Raw genomic sequence first — 18193 nt, 5'->3', positions numbered from 1 at the left:
TAGAGCGTGACGACGAAAGTCGGACAGTCCTTGTGCTGGGGTCCCTGTCCCCATCCACCCCGCCCCACCTCCCACCTACGTCACTGCGGGGCCACCTGTAGCGAGCGACACGTGTGGCAGATCCTGGAACCACGTGTGTCAAGGACTCGTCAACTTGTTGTGTGCTGGTGTGGTGTTGACATGTTTCCCTGGCAATGTGTCCTCACACCACACACGAGCCGTTGACCTGTTGCTACACCTGAGCTGTGCTCACCTGGACACCTCTGTCTGCTGACATTCGTGGTTCCAGTAGTTCTACCCGTATGTAGACTCCGCCTCGCCATGCCTGCCCACCTTTATTTCTATGTCTTTGATACAGTGCTGTTGTGCAACATTCTGTGTCTGTATGTCTGTTGTTATGTCTCTGTTTGTTGATATGTTTGGTCTGTATAAATTCACCTTTTATTGAATATTATTACAGCATGTGCACCCACCGACAGGTGAGCGACGCCGGGCCTGGTACTTATCGCTATCATAGAGCACCCGGGGTCATTTCGCTCCTATTCCTTATCGTTAATGGCCTCTTCTGTCATCGGGAATTGATTAGTGCCTGGGATGATTCAGCTTACGATGTTGGGGCGAGACGGACAAAGCTGGGACGGTTTGACAGGTGTGGGGCGAAATGACAGGTGACAGGTAACAGTGTGCCCCGGTGTACTGAGTACAGGGGTGGTCGCCTTGCCTGACCCCCGAGCAGGTTACAGTTTAGCTGTTGTCGTGTCCCTGGTTGTCTACTCCGACACCACTACATGCATTCTGTCTGATAGCCGTGAACTAGGGCCGACTATCGCTGTTGCTATGTCCTGCGGGGCTTATCAAATGTCGGGGAGGGGGAAGTGCAGGTCTCATCCTCGTCGTCTATTCATGTCCTTGTAGTGTGACCTCAAAGGTCGCTCGGTTAACTCAGGTTGAGGCAAGAAGTTGATTAACCCGTTATCACGACCTCTTTAGCCGGAGACGCCTATACCCACCAGGCACGAGCTGCTCGCCGACCTGATAAGTTTAAAGGTCTGCCACAGTCAAATATATTTTGTTTGAAATGATTGGTCTCGGCTGTGTGCAAAACAATATCCCAACATCCGGGTGATTCGCGCACAAGATGTTCTTGAGACAATGACCTGCCGTCGTCATCAAGAGTGGGGATGGCGGCTTCTACATCTGTAGCCAGTGGGACCATAATATGTCAGTAAAGTTGAGCTGTATACATTTGTGACGTCACACCCTTGTTCGCTGTATTATTATTATTTTTTTTTTGTGCTTTCATTTGTTATGCAGGTGTAACCGTGTGGTGAGGGAGGTGTGTGAGGTCGGTGAGGCGTAAACTCAATCACCTCCGGACTACCTGCCCTCTACACAGGTAGCACGATGCCAGGGGGAGGTAAGGCAGTATTCGTGCAAATAATATCTTGTCGCAGTCACTTTGTGCTCGGGTAGACCTTTAAGAGGCGAGGCGTCGCCCGCTACGACCAGTGAGCCTGCTCCATATATTTTTAATGTTTGTCAACTGTGTGTGTGTGTGCAGAGGCCGATCCAGGAGTGTGATACGACACAGTTCACACAACCCCGTTTGGTGAGAGGGGAGGTAACTCACAGGCAAGGCAGACAGGGGCAGCACAGAGGATTGTCTAGGTACGTTGTTCTTCACTTGATATTTTGTCCGTTGTGTTTTGTCCGTTGTGTTTTGTGGTGTAGGTCGTGGTGGCGGCGAGGAGAAAGTGTGTGTGTGTGTGTGAAAGTTGTGGTCACCAGCAATGTCCTCCATCTCCAGACTGTAAAACAAACAAAATTGTTTTTCCTCACTCCAGATGGATCTTAAGGATGTGGCTATATTTAGCAATTTGTTTATAGGGTGGTCATGTGATATGATACCGTTGAAGGAGGTCCTTTCATGCCTTATACCATCCAACCCTGAACCTAGATGACTGCTGTCCCCTCCCTCAAGTAACTCCCTAACGGCAATACCCCAAAGGCGCCATTTGCCATTCTGGTCCCAGGAGCCAAAGGTCAGAACTAGCGAGCTTCCAAGATAAGGGTATTGCGACAAGACGCGGTGTGAGGACAGATGCACCCCATAAATCGTCTGCTAGTGTTTGTTTATGTCAGGTCGAGTACACCTAACGGTACTGCTATATATCAGTCCTTCCTCCCTCTGTATCGAGTATCGAAGGTGTAGCCACACAATGATACCGATCTGAATAATCAAACAAACCTACTAAACCCAGAACGGTGATGTACAGCAGCATGAGTGTGACAGAGCTTTGGTGATACATGTACTGGGATGGGGGACAGCTTCATCTAAAGCTGATGTTGTTATTTAGAGGGTCAGGTCATCTACGGCGCAAAATAAGATTCAGGGTGGCTTGACCTGCAGGGGAATGATGGCGGGTGGTGATACAGACAAACCCACCTGTAAGTCAACCTCAGCCACGTGTCAATCGCATGTAAATACAAACACGAGTCCATTAAAGAAGCAGACAGACACAGAAACACACTCTCCATCTCAGATACACCAACTGACACAGACTCAACCCCCGCCTCCTCCCTCCCCAGCACACAAGCATACTAGCGCGCGTATACACACTAACAGACACACTAACACGCACACTAACACACACACACACACACACGCACTGTCTCTCCCATCTGGATGATAAGAGGATCATGTGTAGATGATTGCTCATGATTCATACAAATTACAAATTAATTCTGTTGTTGATTTCCGACTTGCGAAAGCAGCATCATTAGCTCCTAAGGATGGTTTCCTGTGACATCGTTAAACTGTCTTCATGCAGGGCTCATGTGCGAGTCGATGTCTGAATGGTGGACTTAATCTCCATTTTGTGCAACATTCAACTGCGTGTCCTCATACACCACACCTCTGACTGGGTGATAGCACTGCCTCGCTCACAGGGACATCAAACATAAGACAGCTCACCCTCGAGCAGATATCATTGGTCTTAACGGCCCGAACACGAACACAGTTGTCTAGAATTTCCAGAATTGTATCGAGCGCTCTGGTTACCAAGGAACATTGTCTGTCCTCAAAGCACAAACATTGATAAACAAAACTCGTGAGTGAAAGGAGTTGTGGCAATCAATCCAGACCTGCTGTACTGACAATGTCTGGCCGCCTAGTGTTGGAAACACTATTCATGCGACCAAACAAGTCTTATTGTAGAGCAGTCAGGTAAGTAGGAACCTGTAGGTTCGTATGTCTCTGTGGACTGTTTGCAGACAAAATTTCCCCCGCGCTAGATTCTAGAACGAGACCAAAGCACAAACTTGTTTCCGGTTTAACTATTAACATCGAGAAGAAGAACAGATGATGAGAATTCTCGTTCAGAAAATATCGAGCTATGGTCTGATGTGTTTTCAGTTTATTGGATACAAGTCGTGGGGGAAAAAAACAAAGACTTGCAAAAGAGAGAAGAGAGGGAAAGAAAAAGAAATGAAATTAAAAGCAGCTCAGTAACAAATTTATTGCAGGTCAATGAAATTTTTTTATGGCGGTTCCGGATGTTACTCTCCTAAATGGTTTGCCAAGACCTGACGGCCTACAAGCTCGCGAGAGGCTAAAGGTTAGTCTCGGCAGCCAGCCAGCCAGCAGTCCAGAGATAAAAGTCCGAGGTTTGTATCAGCCATTCAACTGTGTATGCCACACACTGAGCACTGGCTTGCTGTGGACATATACAGCCATTGTTAGTCACTCAAGATAGCCATTCAACATGGCAGAGACTGGAGAATGTACGTGTGGGGTGAGTATGTGGGGTGTGCACAAGCTAAGCGGGTATTTCTGAAAGATCAAAAGTCGTTTCTGTGCCCTGCAAGGTAAAACACATCGCCCCATACCTGGCACCACACACTCCACCATCACACCCTTTGTTACATTTGTATAGTCACCAATAGGAGCACTCTCTACGACACTGATTTCACGAAGATTATTCTTTGTTTATCGGTGATTTTTCTTCGGATTTTGTTTTCTTTTTCTTTCGTTTGCCGAGTTTTTAACTGCAATATCAAGGTAAATCGAACCGCCTTCAGGTCACGGACTGTGTCGATAACCAGGCGGAGGAGGAGGAGGAGGTGAGGAGGAGGCAGCTTCAGACAATAATTGGTAGGATGATGACGATTGGACAAAGAATGTTTTAGCAACATGGAGGTTGTGCTAGGCAGAGGATATTATATGGTAGTAAATATGCAGTCTGTGAGGTATTTTTGTGTTTTTGTTTAATCCAAACTCTCTCTACCCCGACACACACACGAACATTAGAATAAACAAACAAAACCTTCTTGTCACATCAACATAAAACATAGACGGACAAGGGATGGCTGCCATGGACGGCTGTAAATGTCCAAGGCCCACAGAGCAGCATGTGTAGTAGATGTCAGTGTAGTAGATGTCAGGCCATCAAGACATTTACTTGTGGACAGTTGCACTGGCGCCCAGGCCAGTGATTAAGTAGTCAGCACTGACATTTTGAAAGCATGTGAATCACTCCTGGTGGCAACATGCAGAGGAGAAGCTGTCTGTAGCACAGCGACAATCAAACTACCGTATGTTCTCGTTGGTGGGTCACGTGGTGTCCAGCATCAGTCACTGCCAGCAGGTGTAGGTGTGATGATGACCTTGCTGACCCCTCCACACCAAGCCCACGTCGTCAACGTCCTCCACAAAGCTCGGGTCCCTGGAGGATCACATTCTTTTAAATTTTATTTTATTTTGTTGTGAAACATTACTCAAATCAGGTTTTTGTTTTTAAACCTACATTATACAATCAATTTTTATCGTCAAATATTTTTATTTCAACAGTAGCTAACCAATAAAATTGTGATACTCTTCTTTATATAAAAAAGTCTATATTTTTACACGTAAAACTGATCATATAATTTTGACAGTACTGTTTGTTAATTTTTATATACAGTATAATATTCATTGATAGCTAGTTATGTCAGATTCATGTGTTGCCATCACTACAGTCCTTGGCACATGTCGCAGTTGTGCTGGTCTTCCTATGTCTGACAAACAAATCGTTTGCGGGTTTTTTATGCTTTTTTTGAAAGAACATTTTATAAGTATAATTAAATAAAGGTTAATGCGGGACACGTATAAAAATAAAGAGTAAATAAGTTGTTCATGTCACGGCAGGGTTATTAAAAATCCCACTCGGGGGTCCCCTACCTCCATATATAATGCGCTCACAACCTACTCTAGACATCTTAATCCCAGAATGCATTGTCCTTATGACCTTATACATTGTAGTTACTGTTATTTTTCATCATGGAAATCTGCGGAACAGAATGCACGAGTGACAGGTGTCGCACTAGACCGGTAGACAGTTGTGAGGGCTTCCCGGTGCACCTGTCTCCTCGCACCATCTCATGCATAACAACGACCGGAGAAAGCTGGTGTTACATTATCGGTTGTCTATAAACATACCATAAGTCCATAAACCCTTGTCAATAGTCAGCACCTGCTTGTTGTTGACAAAGTGGACTAATAGCCACACTACCCTTGAATTACCAGTGGGTGCTGGGAGCAGTGAGAGGAGATGAGGCGAGGATGTGGGGCTGGGTTGGACTTTAAGGTTTACTTATTTTTTTAACAATTGTGAATAGTCTTAATTTATTCACAATTAAAAATAAATGAAAGACTTGCTTGTTCTACTTGTTTCCTCTATTCTACACTTCAGCAGTAGGAGTAAAAGTCGCTGCAGGCCGGTCTCGCAGTTTGACATGGCAACACTCATTGTTCCCTTGGCGAGGGCAGTGAGGGCAGTGAGGGCATCACAACAAGTGTTCAATAAACTTGCGAGCAGCGTTTGATGACCCTCATAAAGAGAGAAATAGTTGGTAGGAGCAAGTGGCTCGACTTCAATGGAGGTCACTGAGGCACATCTTTGCCAGTCAGAATGTGGGGGCTGGGGGAGGTGCTTGGCGGCCAAGTTCCGGTTTGCCTGATGGCGTCGGCAGTTCCGTCAGACATGCGATATTTCCGGATGTGTTTATCGTGTGGTTGTCGACCCTTATGCATCCTCATGGCCTGTGTTGTGCATCATATATAATATATAAGTTCCTAGTGACGATTAGTTGGTGTTGCCCCTCTGTGTCTCTCTCGGGCTATCCGGTGGAGCAACGGTTAGCGCCTGATAACCAATACAGTCAGGGTTGGCTGTCGGGTTCAGCTCTCGCCTCGCGCACGCTGTTCTTTCTCTGCGTGTGGCATGTTTACAGGGCTGGCTGCCTGTGATATAACCTTAGTTGCTGGCTCGGCGTAAAACACAAATTTCCTTCCCCCATCTGTCTCTCGCCCCTCCTCCCTCCCTCCCTCGCTCTCTCCGCCGCTCTCTAGTTTTCATTTCTCTCGCAGCTCGTATCAGGCACGGTGTTTTTTTCTCTGCATGTTGCACGTGTTTACACGGCTGGCTTCTGTGTGGTGATACAGCTTTAGTTGCTGACTCGGCATAAAACATCTTCCCCTCCTGTCCTCTCGCGACGATCCACCGATTTACCGATGCCGTGAGAATCAAGTGTGACTGGTTCGCATTTAGCCTCGAGCACTATTTTCTGTGTGCCACCTCTTAACAAAGACAAGGGTTTGCTGTATATAGCTGTGGCTAAGCTGGGGGTAACATTCCAGTCTTTCCCTCTCTCTCTCACTTTGCCTTTAATGTATATTTACTATACTCTATCATTATGTCTCGAGTAATTTTTCTATAATACTAAAAACGATTTTTACACACCCATGTCCGGTTTTCAGTGGATTTACAAGCAAAATATAACTTGCTTTTCTCCCCGCTCCTCTTTCTCTCTCTTGTGATGTGTCATATCTGATTTCATGGCTAACGACGCCCCCTGGCTTATAGGCAATAAAATAAAATAAAAACCAGGAAATTTTACCTACTCATAAAATATTTACACATGCATACACAGTTAACCTGTCTCTCCCCCACCCCCTCTCTCTCTCTTGAACACACGCACACACGAACACGCACACACACATAAACACGCACACACGCACAGACAAGTACACCATAGGCAGTCTCTCACACACAGTCTCTCCATTTATCTATCTCTCATCTTTCTCTTTCACATCACTGTGACACGTACATTCATACGTCCATGTAAACAACGAAAGACATTTGTTTCAACAATACTTGCATCAGAAAGCGACAGCAAGTTTTTCCAACGGACTGTGATCAAACATCTCGTCACGTGACAGAAGAGGAAAAGTTGATGATTGCCTTTAACAGTTTGTCAGTGTGTGCACTCAGCCTGCACCAGCAGCTGAGGAGTAAATATTGAGCCTCTGAGAGGAGAACACATCTGTGTGAGGTGACTACCAGCCCCGCCGCGTGACTCGGCCAACTCTCGGCCAACTCGTTGCCGCGGCTCACACGTCGCCTTCTCGGAAGTCGGGGCCTCTCCGCCACTTGAGGCTTTTCTCGGCATCACGGACCCAGTGCTTGGCATCTTCTGGCCATTTATCACAGTTTGGGCCCAAACACACTGCCAAAGCAGCGGTCGGCAGACGAGGAGGCAAAGCAGCTCCTCCGTCATGTGACCCTAACCCTCCCAGCGCGCGGGACATCACCAGAGGCAAGGACCCTCTCTTGTTAGCGAAAGGCGCAGACGATGAGGTGGATGTCGAGCGGTTTGTGAAGTGCTTTGAGCAGCACACGTCGTTTTGTGAGTAGATTTTGAACAATCATTAGTCACCTTTCCAGTTGTTTGCTGTTGTTGTTGTTTATTATATACTGTTCCTTGGATGCTGATTTCCTGTCTTAGGTCTGGGCACACATACAACTTGTTCGACCAGTCCGCTCAACCAGAGATAGGTCAATAAATGGTCAGAGTGGGTCAGTGGATAGTTCGGAGGACAGATCATCGAAGTGACGATGATAGGAGGGTGACGGGACTTTGTAAACCAAACTCGGTTGCCTAGCAACAGAAGTTTGTAGAAAACTTTGTAGTCGTGCCTCGTAAGGACCGAGCGTCGTGGCCAGCGTACACTTATCACAAGTGGTTTTTTTTTTTTTTGTTCCTCGTGAAGAGCACGCGCTCAGTATACACACAACAAACAACGGTCGCCTTTGCTGGTGAGGGTGAGATCAGCCTGACCTCGGATGTCAAGGCCGATGACGGGTGTGCTGTGCGGCATGGGCACGTGTCTCGTGCAAGGGGTCTGGCCCACACGTGTCTGGAGTCGGCACTTGCAAATGTCGTGGAATGCGCCCTTGGTGTTTAATTTTTCCGCAGTAAACATTCGCCTTTTTCTGTCAGCACGCGCCGTGCCCCTAAGGCAATGAAGGGAGGGGAGAGAACCGCAGAGAAGACAGGGGGAGAGAAATAGCGGAGCGATGAGAAGACAAGAATGAGTGTTTGTTATTCAGGTGTGCTGCAGACAGCCAGGTACAGCAGGATGCTTCGTTAGTCTGCAGAACTTGATGCATAAAAAATTCCGTATACATAATTTGATAAATAAAAAATTTCCGTATACATAATTTGATACACATAAATGATGCAAAGTTCTTATGTATCTTGACTTAGTTCATGCCTTGGATACACTTCCCTCACCTGTATGTCTTACTGTCTCTCTCTCTCTATTTCTCAATCTGTCCTATCTCTGTTTTTCCCTGTCTCCGTCCCTCTCTTTCTCCTCCCAATGTTTCTCTCTGTTCTTAAACAGTGAGAAGAAATGGACAATAAAAGATACCCCAAAAGGGTCCATCGTCTCTCTCAGCTTGTTTAGCAATGGAGGAGTTGTCTGCGCTAGTGCCCCCCACACTAGAAACGGTCAGGCCACTGCTCTATGAATACAAAATCACCCGATTGGGGAGGTGAAATGGCCCTCGAGGGAGCAACTCACCCGAGCTGCAGCCTCTCTGATGTGGTTTGAAGGCGGCAGGCCCTCGATATTGCAGTTAAAAAACATCCATGGCGGCCACACGATCAGTATACAGAGGTGTGTGTATGACACTCCAACAGGGAGGCCGAGTGTGAGTGTTCTTGAAACACAGGAAGTTAATGTTTGGTGTAGCACGTGCATGTGTGAGTGTGTGTTGAGTGAGAGAGAGAGTGTTGGGGGGATAGGGTGGGTGTACTGAGTGAGAGAGGAGCTAAAGACAGGATATTGCTCATCAAAAGCAGGATGAGGCAGCGAGAGATTTTATAAGAAAGCGGCTTTGGCACAATCGACAAACTAACGGGAAGGGACATGCATGCGCACTCCTACCGCACATACAGACGCACACATAAAGGCACTCACACGCATGCATTACACACAAGCAAACACACGAATGCAAATATGTCTATGTGTAGGTGTGTGTGTGCGCGTGGTGTGCGTCTGTGTGTAGGTGTGTGTGTGCGCGCGCGTGTGTTTGACACCGAATGACAACGGACGGGCAATGTTCGCACTCCACACTCCAACTCATCACTGAAATAGTTTTCACTGACAACAGTTCTTTATCAGCTCGGTCCGCCCAGCAAGCTTGCCGACCGTGCACTCTCTGGTACTTCCTGTTGAAAGCGATGTCCAGGCTTGTGTCGAGGATATCCTGCTGTAACTTGTACTTCACAGGATTAGTGGCCGGCAATTTTTGTAATGAGTGAGTAAAACTCGGTACAATACTTCTCTAAAATATGGAGACATACCCTCATTCCGTTCTTGACATACACACCTACAGACACTACCTCACACAGCAACAGGTGAAAATTGTAAACTCGGGATTGAACACCAGTGGTTCTTAACCGGGGTTCGATCGAACCCTAGGGGTTCGGTGAGTCGGTCTCAGGGGTTCGGCGGAGCCTCCGCCATGGAGGTCAAGACACCCGCAATTCGTGATGACATTAAAGAAGGGTTCGGTGAATGTGCAGATGAAACTTGTGGGTTCGGTACCTCAACCTAGGTCTTAACCACTGTGAACCACTGAACCATGAACCACTGTGCATCGCTTTGTCCAGGCTCAGAGGTGGCCGGGGCGACATTAACTGTCGAAGTGTGGACAGACTGCCGTCAGTCGTCCAACTGAGGACAGAGTGCTGCTGACCACATAGAGGGGCCAAACCTGTGTGGAATGGTCGGTGGACTGTCGACCAGTCGTCACGAGGACGGACTGTGTAACCGTCAGGTGGCAGGGCAGTAGGCGAGGGCGTGACGCAGTCACTGGACGTGGTGACGTCAGCACCGCATTGCATCAGGCGGATAAGCTTTGTTGTCACAGTGAACACTCAGTGTGGCGCTGGATTACTCGGACACCAGTAGTTTGTCTGGAGAGCGTGTCTACATGCCTGTGTATGCTAGCTAATGCTTGGTCATCAGTGGAGGGCTCTCCTCCGTTTACTTTGTATTTTGATGTCATGTTTGTTTATTTTCCTTTCTCTTTTAAGTTGGCGAGTCGTACTTTGGGACCGCCAATAAACTTATGTGCTGTGGTGTCCCCTCGTGCACGTGTTGTGTCCACTGAGGAGTGATTGGCTTGGTTGCTCGAGTCGGGTGCGTGGACGTCCGTCTGTGTGATTGCGAGTGTGTCTGTGGGAGAGCGAGTGTTGCGACTGCCTCACTCCACACTCACACAATCTGAGTTTACCCACAGGAGGAGTAAAGTATTTTGCAGAGGCAGCAGCTAAGATTATATCACCGCAAAACACCTGGTCCTGCACACAGGTGCTACCTGTAGAGAAAGAACAACGCGGTTACCTACCACACGAGGGCATAACCTTTCCAATACAACCTTTCCTGCAACCTTTCGTTGCCATAATGTTGCATAGTAGAATAGGTATATAACACGTCATATTGTATAATACAATAGTATAAGACTTTTCCTATATACTAAAACTTTCAAAGGAAATGTTTCTAGTTACAGCCCCTTGTAAGCCGAGCGGTAGGCGCTGACGGGTTAAGTGAGCATCGCCTGCTCACCGCCATGTTGGTGTGGCCGAGCTAGCTGGCTGCCTCCAATGTTCGGGGGGAATGGGAGGGAGAATTCCTCCCCTCATGGTCGCTGCGTGTGACGCTGCTGTACTGGTGTAGCACGTGGTGCACCCTGTGGGTGCTGGTGCCAGCGCGGAAGCCTGAAATCATTAAATCTTGATCTCCTGTCGTCTGCAAGCAAGAATAGATTGGCCAATCAGAATCGAGTTAACGAAAATCGATGCGCAGCTGGCTATTTTTAACCGCTGGCGCAGGCAGGCAGGTTGCGCGGCCAATGCTGGCCAAGTTCTGTGCGCCGAAACAAAAGCAGCTGCTTCGCGGAGCCTCGCTGTCGCTTGACCTCTTGGAGCCATGCCCGGTGGAAAGTAGGTCCATTTCTGATACCATCGACCTATTTTTTTTTCAGCAAACCCTGGTCCTTGTGGTTTTAATTAATCGTTAGACTGCATGTCACAACGGTTCTGCCTGTCGTTGTAGCTGTACGTGCCAGCTCGTTTGTCGTTGGACAAGAATCCCGGTCCCTCCTCTGGTTCTGCGATACCGCTGAGCATTCAGTCTGTAGCTTTACATCCTAGCCTTGTAATGATACTTTTGGAATAGGCTTTCGTCATGCTGCGAATCTTGTTGCCACGTAGGAAGCATGGAGCGTAAACACAAGCATTCACGTGACCTGGCGAGGCCTTGCGAGGGCGGAATGGCGAGTTCCAGAACGCGCACTTGGCATCCGGGAACTTCTTTAGACGAGCGATATGGCGGCTGCTTATGCTGAGTACACAAGTGACTGGCGCTCTCACTGTGCAAGAATGCGCTTTATCACCTCTTGTAAATTTTCTCTACAAAGACATTTGTTGCGGAATGATGTAGGATAAACAACTCTGTTAATAAGGCTAAAAAGTCAGCTGAGCAAGAAATATCGTTCAAGTTGTTTCGTGGATGAGTGTGCATGCGACGAAGAGTGTGTGTGCGTGATGAAGAGAGAGAGAAGGGGGGACTGGAATTAGAAAGGGAGGCTCAATTTCGCAATCTTGTTATTATGTTCAGCGTTCCTCTGAATGTCAGGGTTTCAGGCAAACCTCAAGGACTGCGTTGCATGAAGGATCCTGCTTTTTCTTCCATACGTAACAGTGCCCGTATCTTTTAGAGTGAGTTTTTATGGATAGAAGGACAACTGCGAACATTCATGCAACCCAGATTCCATTCGAGCTGTTGGAATAATAAACAGACAAGGCCACAGACTGACCTCGATTGTTTTTCGTAGATAACATGTAAGTTCTTCTCGAGGACGGCGAGATATCCGGGAGATAAGGCGCCCAATGAGAGTTTGTTTTCCAGTCCTGATAGGCTATTGTACCAGCTGATCACCGTCACCACTGGAACAGTATCCACCTTGTATTTATAAGGCACCTCTTGAACCTAAGTTTACATATTCCGATGTTGAGCCACATGTGTGGGTAAGATGTCAGTCTGCAGCGGAGTTTTACTTGTTTACACTGTCACCATTTCCATGTCCTTGATCTTGTATGTTCGCGCCATCTTGAGATAACTTATTTCTTTCTCGTATTTCTCTCTTTTACTGCTCCCTCCTTTTGTTTACTATATTATTCTACCAGTGAACATTCAAATCCGCTCTCTCTTTCTCTCCTGCAGCTAATATATTTTAATTTGCATATTTTTAGTAAAATTTTACATCTTAAAACTATTTTGTAATTGTAAACGTTTCTTTAAAATATTTGAATTATTTTTATTTCACGCGTAGCCTCACAGGCCTATCGATGAGAACTGTATGTGGTATTTATGGACCTCTTTGACTGGTGTCTCTGGTTGCACAATGTTGCCTGGCAACTCGATCTGCTAAGTGATGGTGTCTTTCAAACCTAAGTTGACTTCATGAATATAGAAACACTGTAGTAGGTAAAGACGGAAATATAGTTCGCGAGACGGAGGTAGAAACGCGCAAGTTTCTGTTCATGTGTGCAAAGACTGCACTGTGTTATATTGACATCAATCCCACTGAGAAAGATTTCCAAGCTGCTAAGTGGTTGGGAGGAAGGAGAGAAAGAGGGTGAGAAAGAGGGAGACCTGTGTGTGTGTGTTAGTGTGCTGCGTGCGTGTGTGTGTTTTGTGAGTGCGTTCGTAAAATAAAAGAGATGTGCGTGGACTGTAATTAACTTTTGCTGTCTTTGTCCTTTGCCCAACTCGATGGCTGAACTTTCGAACCTGCCGGTAATTGAGCAATCAAATGACAGTAAAACTGGAAACGGAAACAGGGAAAAACTCAGGTAACGTTTTGTTGACGAGGGCTTTCTGCTAACATCAATGTCATCGCGTCATCATTGGCAAGTTTGTGTTTATCTACTTATTGTTGCCTTGTTTCAGGTGCTCGACTGAAGCTCGCCAACTCCTCAGGGTCGTCTGTGGAGGAAGGAAGCGTGCTGAATACTTACTCACGTCTTTTAGACCCTCGGCAGATATCCTCGTCTTCACCTAATGGTTTCAAGATGACGAGGTGGCGGTTATATGGCGCAAAATTACTCTGACACGAGATTCATCACAAAGTAACCATCGCCAGGGAATATTTAAATAATTTATGCTCTCTGAGAAGTTGCTTCAGAGATTAGCAGAAAGTTCCAATCATGCGGTTTTGTATAAAAAAGCGACATGTTCCCTTGCTGGTCATGACCTTCTTGATGGCAGCGTTAGTTTACCTGTTGGTCACAGGTGAACGAGAAGAACGATACATTAGGAAAATGCTGGGCCTGCAGGGTGGACCTGAAGCGCTCGGGGAGAGGGTGATGCCCACTGTGACACCGCTGGTCGACATGAGCTTCTCCTCCATGAGCCTGCACGACATTAAGCGGTATATCGCCCGTTACAACGAGATCCAGCCAGTCCAGAACGCAGACAAGTTTGTGTTCGACAACAGCAACACGGGCATCGTCTTCGTCATCCAGGTGCATACCCGTTACGAAGAACTGCAGCTGCTCGTGAACACTCTGGAAAAGGTCAAGGGCATCCACACGTGTCTGCTGCTCTTTAGTCATGACGTCATCAACGAAACTTTTAATCAGTATATTTCCAAGATAACCTTTGCCCCCGTGCTCCAAATCTTCTTTCCCTTTTCTACGCAGCTGTACCCACACGTCTTCCCGGGTACGCATCCCAACGACTGCTCGAGGGACGACACATTAACAGCCGCGCAGGTCAAGGGGTGCAACAACGCCAACTACCCGGATGGTCACGGACACTACCGCGAGAGTCAGGTGACTCAAATGAAGCACCACTGGATTTGGATGTTGCGTTTCGCGTTCGAGAACGTTCGAATGTTGCGGCAGTTCAAAGGCGTGGTCGTGCAGCTGGACGACGATTGCTACGTCGTGGAGGACACGGTGCACGTGCTTCGGAAGTCCGCGGTGCTGATGAGCAGGGACTGCCCGGACTGCATCGTGGTGCTAGCAACGCCCTTCTGGTTGCCTCCGGAAGCGCATCTGCTGGGGGGCAACAGGAAGAGGTCAGCGACTATGTGGAAGAAGGCCTGGAGGACCGGGTCGTGTGTGGGGCTGTCGTTCAGTTCCTACATCTGGCAGCAGCTGCGAGGCTGCGCCACCACCTTCTGTCGGGTGGATGACTACAACTGGGACTGGTCGCTCTTGCACACGGCGCACACGTGTTTTGAGAACCGATTCCTGAAAGTTCTGCAACCACAGCTCGGCAGAGTTCATCACACGGGGGTCTGCCGGGGCACGCACGTAGTCAACCAGGAGGCCACAACTTGCACCCTGAAGCAGGTTCAGCAGAAGATCGAGGCCTCGCTCAGAATGGAAGAACTGTTTCCCGAAAATATTACTGTCGTTGATCTGCCTTTGGAGAAAACCCTCGATCGTTATACCCCTTGGGGCGGGTGGAGCGATCCTCGGGACCTGGCGCTGTGTGAAAAACTGTTTCACGATGATTCGCACGTCGATTTGCTACAAATTCACTCCCTAGTCACTGCTAACAATACAGTGTAAATATAATGAACAGAATAAGGAACGATTATTTAACAAACTGGAAGAAAGGCCTTATTTAATTCCTAACGAGAATCGGTTAATATTAAGCTATCTGTGACGAAAAGTTTAAAGTTTCGCCTTACTTCAGACACAAGCAAACACGAATACCTGACGAGACCTGAGTGTGGAGCCTTTGCCGCCAGGTAACACAAAGCCATCATCTTTATTGCACGAAAAAAAAACAAGCTTCGAGACTGCTGGTGAAATGTTCATCTTGCAATCTTGTGAGATGCTGTGAAGGCCACTTGAGGAAGACGATACCTGTTAGAATCACGTGACAGCAAACTGATGCATGAGACAGAACAGCTGATGGATTTGATAACAGATGCGTTCACGGTTTTTTTTTTCCCGTTAGTGTAGTCGCAGGGAAGAAAGCAGCATTTAAAAACCAAGCAAAGCCTTCTCTGGCACATTTTGTCGAATGAGTGATTGAGAACGAACCAGCGTTTGTAAATAAGGTATTTACTGTTGTGTAGGTCATCGTTATGTTGACCCCTTGGGATTGTAGTAATACATGCATGTGTGCGTCTGTGTATGCGTGTGTGCGTCTGTGTATGCGTGCATACCTAAATTTTTCTTACGGGGTGCACGCTCTTCGAATTCATGTTTTCCAACTAGGGTCATTTAATAATAAGAAGAAGACAGAGAAGAAGTGATTGTCTTACACTGATCACTAAAATATTCACCATGAATATTCCATGGAGTATATCAGGCATTTTTTTTTCGGCACCGAGGAAGAGGAAAGAAAGTGTCCTAGAGTGAGTGTGGTTCACAAGACGATCACCATATGCACATGTAATCAACTCTTCCCGGCATGCATCCATCATACGTTAACCTCATTCTGATATAACTGGCAACATATGCATTCGCTGGCACGTGTAGGGATTTCACTTTCTCCCTCCCACTCATTTCTTTTTAATTTCACATTCAATCAACATCTTTTTGAGAAGTATAAGTTGGTGACAGAAACACTACTGTAAGTATCAGACTTTTCGCGCTTAAACCTACTTTTAGAGAATCTGTAATGTTTATCTTGCTTGTTAAAGGACATGTCAGGCTGATATTCTGTGCCTTAAAGCATTAGCACAACAACTTCCCATGTCTTGTTATTTTTAATGAGACTTTGTGTGTAAGGGTGAGAGAGAGAGAGATTTAAGATTTAAATCCTTTAAATTAAACAGTCAACGTGTTTATGAAATGAAAAGTAACATACATTGTTATGTAACATCAACTGTTATCTCCTGTCTTTACAGAATGGGTATATCCCCATCTTAAGGCCTTTAGGGTTAGCCAGCCACATGTACACATGCAGCAGAAAGGAAGAAAAGCAGGTTCTGGAGGTTCTGAATTTCTCCAAAAGTCTAGTAAAACATTTTGGAGGACATAGTGTCATTGTGAAGACCTTCGTATGTGAACTTTCTTTCACAGGACTAATCTTTATCAGGGTCAAGATGGTGATGAATTATTGCAGCTAATAACCAGCTTTCCGTTACTTTAGTCATTCAGCCTGGCAGACTGAGCCACGCTCACTTCTTTACCAAGATACATGATAATGGAACTGGTCACGTGGCGCACGCGCGCACGCACGCACGGACAAAACACAAACAAATAATCATCTTTCCTCCAACACTAAAAACATGCCATACTTTTGGCGGAGATAATAGGTCAAATGTTTGAAGAAAATCTATTAATGCAGCCTATAACATTTCGTGTCAGGCAGCGTTGGGCCATGACAACCAGAATAAAACTCTCGTCTGCTGTTAATGGTCGGTTGTAACTGCTGCTTGGGTTTTATGTCAGAGACTGTCTTCGACCCACCCAGTCAAGCGCCTGTTTAACAGGAAACTTTATACTTTATTCCATAAGTTTAATATGGATTTCCCTCTAAAGTTGTCTCGTGCATGCATGCTTCCTTTTTATACAGTGTAACAGCTTCCGGCTATACCTCGGTTATAGTCCAGTAGAGAAATTACATGGCTGAACAGAGCATTAACTTCGGGAAGCCATCTAAAATGTCTGGAATAAGGCCATTTAGACACCGAGCTTTGTTATTTTATGTTTAACAAAGTCTATAACCACGGAATACTTTAATTCTTCGTCGAGTTCGTCATCTTTATTGCTACAGATAGGTAAATCCTCTACCTCGCCATTAGTGTCTGATAAATCTGACGGAAGTGTTCAAACCATTGGAAGTCTGTGCTCTGTTCGCTCTTTTCCTGGACACTTGCTTAATTTCTGCCAAACTATTTGTGAGTTTCTGAGAACCTCTTATCTAGAGTCTTATCTTTGTGGGGTTTTCCCCCTATTAGCTTTAAGCAGTGTGTTACATGATCTCCTTTTATCCACAGAAGCTTATATATACATACACTGTCATACACATACACTGTCTTCAGTACACCTAGAATTTCAGAAAAGTCTTCAGGCTTTCTTCACTTCGGCACTCTTGCTCTTATTCATTATCAAACCATTCTTTCTTACACACGACTGCTCGCGAACATCAACATCGGCTTTGTAGCGAGAAACTCCATGGAATATTTTCCCAAGTTAACGATCGTTGTTGAAGACTCGGGCAGGTAGGTTTCATCAGCTCTGTTAACTGCATCAGCCTCGGTTGATGGTGTAGTCGAAGAATTATTGGTAGCAGATGACATATTGAAGTCACCGATTGCACAAGTTGATGCTACAACAGCCAAGGTATCACTGGTTCTGATAGTCTGGTGTCACACCACAACACCAACAACCGATGGTGCAGGACAATGAAGGACGAGAAGCGGCGCTTGCTGGGTCACGTGACCTCCAGTGTTTCGTGAGGTGGGAGGGCCAGGGCGAACAGGTAGGTTCAAATCGGAGCAGTCTGGTGGTAACGATTGAAATGTACAGAAAGAAGAGAGGACGAAGGAATCAATCATATGCAATCTCACCTCTGTCGTGAATCTGGCTCTCGATGTATATAGTACTGGTGGCGGGGTTGCCGAGGACGGTTGTCATCGACAAAACTGAGCCTTCGTTGACTCTCGTATTATCGCCGATGTAGAGCTTACCCTTCCGGAAGTAACCGGCCTTTCCATCATGTCTGCAGTGGGGAAGTTTTAACATCTGCTGCTTGACAAGGTCAGCCTTCAAGTCAATCCATCGCTGCACATTGCATCTCTAATCTCACGATTTTGTAAAAACTTTA

The 18193-nt window shown here is 46.5% G+C and overlaps 2 protein-coding genes across 5 annotated transcripts in view; one reads left to right on the top strand and one right to left on the bottom strand.

Moving 5' to 3' along the window:
• The window catches only part of LOC112561354 (phthiocerol/phenolphthiocerol synthesis polyketide synthase type I PpsD-like), a 45252-nt gene that overhangs the window by 25639 nt on the left and 1420 nt on the right, over nt 1–18193 (bottom strand). The gene's annotated exons all lie outside the window — the stretch shown is intronic.
• LOC112561357 (alpha-1,6-mannosyl-glycoprotein 2-beta-N-acetylglucosaminyltransferase-like) lies at nt 1401–16108 on the top strand. 4 transcript variants are annotated; one of them, XM_025233789.1, is made up of 3 exons: nt 1401–1417; nt 1562–1668; nt 13346–16108. In XM_025233789.1, exon 3 carries the CDS (start codon nt 13603–13605, stop codon nt 14974–14976), a length of 1374 nt encoding a protein of 457 aa, XP_025089574.1. In that variant the 5' UTR covers nt 1401–1417; nt 1562–1668; nt 13346–13602; the 3' UTR covers nt 14977–16108. The 4 variants fall into 4 exon arrangements, with proteins under 4 accessions (XP_025089574.1, XP_025089573.1, XP_025089576.1 ...); XM_025233788.1 differs by lacking the exons at nt 1401–1417; nt 1562–1668 and adding an exon at nt 7223–7725; XM_025233791.1 differs by lacking the exons at nt 1401–1417; nt 1562–1668 and adding an exon at nt 11187–11334.

This window comes from Pomacea canaliculata, linkage group LG4 (genome assembly GCF_003073045.1).
Source record: "Pomacea canaliculata isolate SZHN2017 linkage group LG4, ASM307304v1, whole genome shotgun sequence".
Classification (NCBI taxonomy): Eukaryota; Metazoa; Mollusca; class Gastropoda; order Architaenioglossa; family Ampullariidae; genus Pomacea; species Pomacea canaliculata.
The sequence above is the reverse complement of the archived record's forward strand: the minus strand, read 5'-3'. Positions and strand labels throughout refer to the sequence as shown.

What these genes read in the sequence shown, in the direction of transcription:
- LOC112561357 (XM_025233789.1), top strand. Translation starts at nt 13,603, where the DNA reads ATGCGGTTTTGTATAAAAAAGCGACATGTTCCCTTGCTGGTCATGACC.